General features: G+C 39.6%; 1 protein-coding gene across 1 annotated transcript in view; it reads left to right on the top strand.

The window, feature by feature from the left end:
- pex7 (peroxisomal biogenesis factor 7) overlaps positions 1 to 5763 on the top strand; it is a 30044-nt gene that overhangs the window by 17780 nt on the left and 6501 nt on the right. Inside the window, exon 8 of the mRNA XM_014017939.1 lies at positions 717 to 772. Within this exon, the coding sequence (XP_013873393.1) occupies positions 717 to 772 (56 nt within the window). The remainder of the gene's footprint in view (positions 1 to 716; positions 773 to 5763) is intronic.

Raw genomic sequence — 5763 nt, 5'->3', positions numbered from 1 at the left:
TGGGTTTCTAGTCATTTCAAATGTTCTTAAGCATATTTGAGACCAGGTGTTCTGGTCAAAGTTAACTGATAAGTCTGTCAACCATTTTACCATAGGGAGCGATATTGAGTCATTTATGCCAGCCAATTTTTTGTAGATTTTAGAGAACAATTTGGGGGATTTAAGATTTAGAAATTCTAATATATTTGATGGAGTTTCTAATAAAATATTATTGAGCATAAATATAGATTTTATTTTAGATTTAATTTGTTGATATTCTAAAAATTTATTCTCGTCAATGCCATATTGTATTATTAATCTATTAAATGGAACAAAGTCTGCACCCTCAAATATATGTTCCAGTAGTTCAACTCATTTACATCTCCAACCACGCTGTTAGAGATGTGACATTTTACTAACAGTAGAGACAAACAAACATGGAGACACAGGCAAAAACATTATCACCCTTTCACCTTTGGCAGTGATAAACATGAAGACAGTTGAAAGTTTGGGAGACGATTAAGTTTGTTTTATTTACAAACTTTATATGTTTTTAGATGATACAGTAGATGAATTTGTCCAAACATTAAGCCTTGTGGATCTCCACAGGTTATTTATCTGATTCCAGTTGCTAAATGAAGCAGATGTTCTGATGAGTGGTGGTTTCATGTTGAGTTTTAGTTTGAACAAACAAAAGCTGAAATCTTTATTAAAGATGACGTTTCTTCTTCCCACAGTTCTCTCCTTTCAGTCGGACGGTGTTGGCATCCTGCTCCTACGACTTCTCTGTCCGGTAAGATCAGCTGATTTTGTTGCTCTTCAGGAGTTGGTTGGTTGGTTGATTGAAGATGTTTTCTGGATGAATCCTCCACCTCCAAAGATTTCAGAACAAAAATGGTGACTAGAGGGGAAGTTGAACTTAGAGAAGAAAAACAACAAGAAACTGTTTTGACAAACAACCAAATATTTGGCTGAACATCTTCTGAAACTTTCTCTAGTCTCAGATCTCTAGTATCTAGTCTTAGTTCTTGGGTCATGGGTCTTGGGTCTCTAGTCTCTGGTTTCTAGTCTTTGGTCTTGGGTCTGTAGTCTTTGGTCTCTGATCTTGGGTCTTGAGACTTGGGTTTTGGGTCTCAGGCCTCAGGTCTGTAGTCTCTGGTCTTTGATCTCTAGTCTCTGGTCTTGGGTCTGTAGTTTTTGGTCTCTGATCTTGGGTCTTGAGTCTTGGGTTTTGGATCTCAGGCCTCGGCTCTGTTGTCGCTGGTCTTGGATCTCTAGTCTCTTGTCTTGGGTCTGGTCTCTAATCTTCGATGTCGGGTCTCTGGTCTTGGGTCTCTTGTGTCTTGTCTGGGGTCTCTGGTCTTGAGTCTCTGGTCTATGTCTTGGGTCTCTTGTCTCAGGTCTTGAGTCTGGGGTCTTGGATATCTGGTCTTAAGTCTTGGGTCTCTGGCCTTGGGTCTTGGGTCTTAGGTCTTAGGTCTTTGGTTTCGGGTCTTGGGTCATTGGTCTTAAGTCTTTGGTCTTAGGTCTCAGGTATTCAATCTTGGGTCTCTGATCTGTAGCCTCTAGTTTTGGGTCTCTGGTCTTGGATCACTGGTCTTAAGTCTTGGGTCTCTGGTCTCAGGTCTTGGGTCTTTGGTCTCAGGTCTTTGGTCTCTGGTCTTGAGTCTCTGATCTTAGGTCTTGGGTCTCTGGTCTCAGGTCTTGAGTCTCGGGTCTTGGATCTCTGGTCTTAAGTCTTGGGTTTTGGGTCTCAGGTCTGTAGTCTCTGGTCTTGGGTCTATGGTCTCTGGTATTCAGTCCTGGGTCTTGGATCTCTGGTCTGTAGCCTCTGGTCTTGGGTCCCTGGTCTCTGGTCTCAGATCTTGAGTCTTTGGTCTTGGATCTCTGGTCTTAAGTCTTGGGTCTCAGGTCTTGGGTCTTTGGTCTCAGGTATTCAGTCCTGGGTCTTGGATCTCTGGTCTGTAGCCTCTGGTCATGGGTTCTGGTCTCTGGTCTCAGATCTTGAGTCTTTGGTCTTGGATCTCTGGTCTTAAGTCTTGGGTCTCAGGTCTTGGGTCTTAGGTTTTTGGTCTCAGGTCTTTGGTCTCAGGTATTCAGTCTTGGGTCTTGGGTTTCTGGTTTGAGCTGATGAAGGATCCAAGACTTGTAAACTTACTGAAGGTGAAAACAGATTTTATTCAAAACTTGTTTTGTTTATGTAAATTCTTTCTGTTGTTTTAAAGAACTGGTTTTCTGAAGTTTTAATTGGTTGGGACACGCAGAACTCAAACTTTTTTGATTTGTAAAAATTTAAAACGAAAACAACTATTTTCTTCCTTTTAGAGCAATCAGACCCTGAAGTTGGCTTCAGATTGTATTTATGTCTGACCTGCTGAAGTTTTCCTGGAAGGTTAAATGTGTAGAAATCTCATTCTGCTCCTTTTTATTAAGTGAAGATGAAGATCAGATGATGAAGAGTGAGGGACAACAGGTGAGCTGATGTGTGAGATGAAGACAGAAACACGGAGACATGATGATACGTTCCTTTATTGACCTGCAGAGACTCACTTAATAACATCTGTAATTTCAGGGTTCACTGCCTCAGACTTCCTTCTGAGAATATTCTCTCATCTTTTTCTCCATTTCTAAGATTATTTTTTAGACACAAAATCGTTTCTTTCCTTTGGAGCGCTTCAGTTTGTCTCTGCGTTCACATGATGGATAACCAAATTAAAAAAACGACTAAATGGCATAAAGTGTTCAAATAAACGAGTCTTCACTCCGAGACGTTGAACCACACATCGGCCATCTTGGTCAGAGCTTTATCTCAGATTTCTCTTGCAAATTAATTACTTTAAGTTTAATTTATTTGGTTTTAATTCAGCGAAGGAAGATGGTTGCAGGTGTGTTCCCAGGTTTGATCCTCGGGTAAACAGGAAGTAAAAAAAATGGAGGGAAAACCAAACGAGGAAAAAGGAAAAGCTGAGAGATAAAAGAGTTGGAGGCGATTATTCATCAAACCCTGAGTTTTATTGATCCAAACTATTGTTGGTTCAATTACTCTGAACTGAAGAGTGCTTTCATTACAGACTGATTTACACACACACACACTCACAGGTTTGTATTTCTATCCTTGTTAGGACCGTGTATTGACTTGTATTCAGTCGATTCAGTAGCCTGACCCTAACCTATCAAAGCTGTCTCAACATATTAGGACCAGTCTTTGCTCTCTAGGACTGCTGATCCGGATGAGGTAGGTGTGTATACCAGAAACGGTCTTAAAAAGAGAGCACAAACCAGGTACACACACACACGCAGTATATTATTGAGTATTTTCCAACATGTTCTGAACAAACACATTTTATCTCTTATTTAATTTTAAGAACGTCTCACAGGAACAAACTGTTTTGTTTACTTTTGTTTGTTTATGGTCTTCGTGTTGTCCGTTGATCCATGTTGGAGACGTTTGTCTTCGCTCAGATCAGAAGTTTGACATTTAGACGTCGTTTTAGGTCTTTTTATCTCACAGAAACAGCTTCAGATTAAATAAACTGGTTTTCTTCCAGTGTCAGACTCAGAAACACAAGTTTATATTTTAAATCTGAATTATTTAGGTGTGATGATAAGGATCCGAGCAGGAAGTTTAGAAAATATTCATTATTAAAGAGGCTGGAGTTTGTTCTGTTAGATAAACTGGACTTCATTTGTTGGTCCTCTGATTACAGAGTTTAATTATTCTGCAGCTTAACAACTGATAAAACCTGCAGTTTCCTGTGAAATCATCTGATTTATCAGCTGTTTGTTTAGTTTCCATCATGGGTCAAGCTGCTGTCGCTCATCAACACAACAAACTCTTTACCAACAGATGGTTTAATTATTGTTTTAAAGCATATTGACTTTCTGCCAACACGTGATAAAAGGCAGCTGTCAATCATTCAGATTGTTTAACCAGAAATCTGAGCAGCATCGTTGTTTTCAGCTCATTCTGCTGAACAAACACAGCTGCTCACACCGGATCAAACACGTCCGTACTAAAATAAAGACAGAAGCTTTCAGAGGTTCTTTTAATAAATCAATAAAAATATCCCAGCAGCAGTTAACAGCCTCATCCCTACAGATAAACTGACCTTTTTAATCTCGTCTGTAATTAGATGAAAACTGTATTTGACTTCTGTCTGTTTAGTGAAGGTTCATCTCAATAGATGAGAATTCAGTTAAATCATTTATATTTATTTTCTTAGAGGTTGGTTCTTTGTTTGTCCTCTTCTGTAACCTGATAAGTTTCATTAAAGCAGAAAGCTGACAGCTGATTGGACGGTTCTGATGAATGAAATTCAAAACATAATTAATAATTACCTGCAGACATAAGACCACGAAACCTGTGTTGTTTGTCCAACAGGGACAGGCACCTGCTCCCTTATTTACACAGAACCAGAACCTGAACCAGAACCTGAGCCAGAGCCACTGTCAGGGTTAGATTCTTATTGTTTGTCTGGAACTCAAATATTTTATCTTATTGATAAATAAATTCAAATTAATAAATCAATTTTAGCAGTGAAGGGTTTATTTATTATTTATTTTAAAACAACTTCACATTCAGATTTTTTTAAATACCAATCTGATTTCAAGAGTTCTGTTGAAGAGCCATGATGTAACAGTGGGTGATGGTTGGACTAATGTTTGGATGACTGTTGGATAATGGTTGATAGTTGGATGTTTGGATGACAGTTGGATGTAGGAATGGTTGGATGATGATTAGATGTATGGATGATGGTTGAATGACTGCTGGTTGATGGTTGGATGACATTTGGATGATGGTTGGATGGTTTGCTGATAGTTGGATGGTTTGCTGATAGTTGGATGGTTTGATGATAGTTGGATGGATTACCTGATAGTTGGATGGTTTGATGATAGTTGGATGGATTACCTGATGGATGATTTGATGATAGTTGGATGGTTTGCTGATAGTTGGATGGTTTGATGATGGTTGAAAGTTGGTTGAATGATGGTTGGATGGTTTGATGTTGGTTGGATGGTTTGATGATGGTTGATTGTTGGTTGCATGATGGTTGGATGGTTTTATGATGGTTGAAAGTTGGTTGTATGATGGTTGGATGGTTTGATGTTGGTTGGATGGTTTGATGATGGTTGATTGTTGGTTGTATGTTGGTTGGATGGTTTGATGATGGTTGATTGTTGGTTGTATGTTGGTTGGATGGTTTGATGATGGTTGATTGTTGGTTGTATGATTGTTGATGGTTGGATGGAGGTTGAATGGTGGTTGAATGTTAGCTGGATGATGCTTGGATGGCGGTTGGATGGTTTGTTGATGGTTGGATGGTGGTTGGATGGAGGTTGAATGTTAGTGTGATGATGGTTGGATGGCGGTTGAATGGTTTGTTGATGGTTGGATCGTGGTTAAATTTTAGTGTGATGATGGTTGGATGGTGGTTGGATGGTTTGTTGATGGTTGGATGGTGGTTGTTTCAAAGGGTCAGCAGGTTTAAACGACTCACTCATTTAGTTTATAAAACGTCTCAATGCTGAATTCTCCCTGGACACTCATCACTTATTCTGTGTGTGTTTGTGCGGTTGTTTGTGTGTGTGTGTGTGCGCATGCACGGTTGTGTGTGTTTCAGTATTAATACCAGCCTAATGGAGCCCATTGAGAGCTGCAGTTCCCCTCCTCTGAAAATGATTTAATTGCATTTGCAAAGTGGATGAGTCTGTAGGGACTGTTTGCTGCGTCAGGCCTCTCTCTCTCTCTCTCTCTCTCTCTCTCTCTCTCTCTCTCTCTCTCTC

The sequence above is a fragment of the Austrofundulus limnaeus genome, unplaced genomic scaffold, assembly GCF_001266775.1.
Source record: "Austrofundulus limnaeus strain Quisiro unplaced genomic scaffold, Austrofundulus_limnaeus-1.0 Scaffold179, whole genome shotgun sequence".
NCBI classification, from domain to species: Eukaryota; Metazoa; Chordata; class Actinopteri; order Cyprinodontiformes; family Rivulidae; genus Austrofundulus; species Austrofundulus limnaeus.
This window is presented reverse-complemented; position numbering and strand designations above follow the sequence as displayed.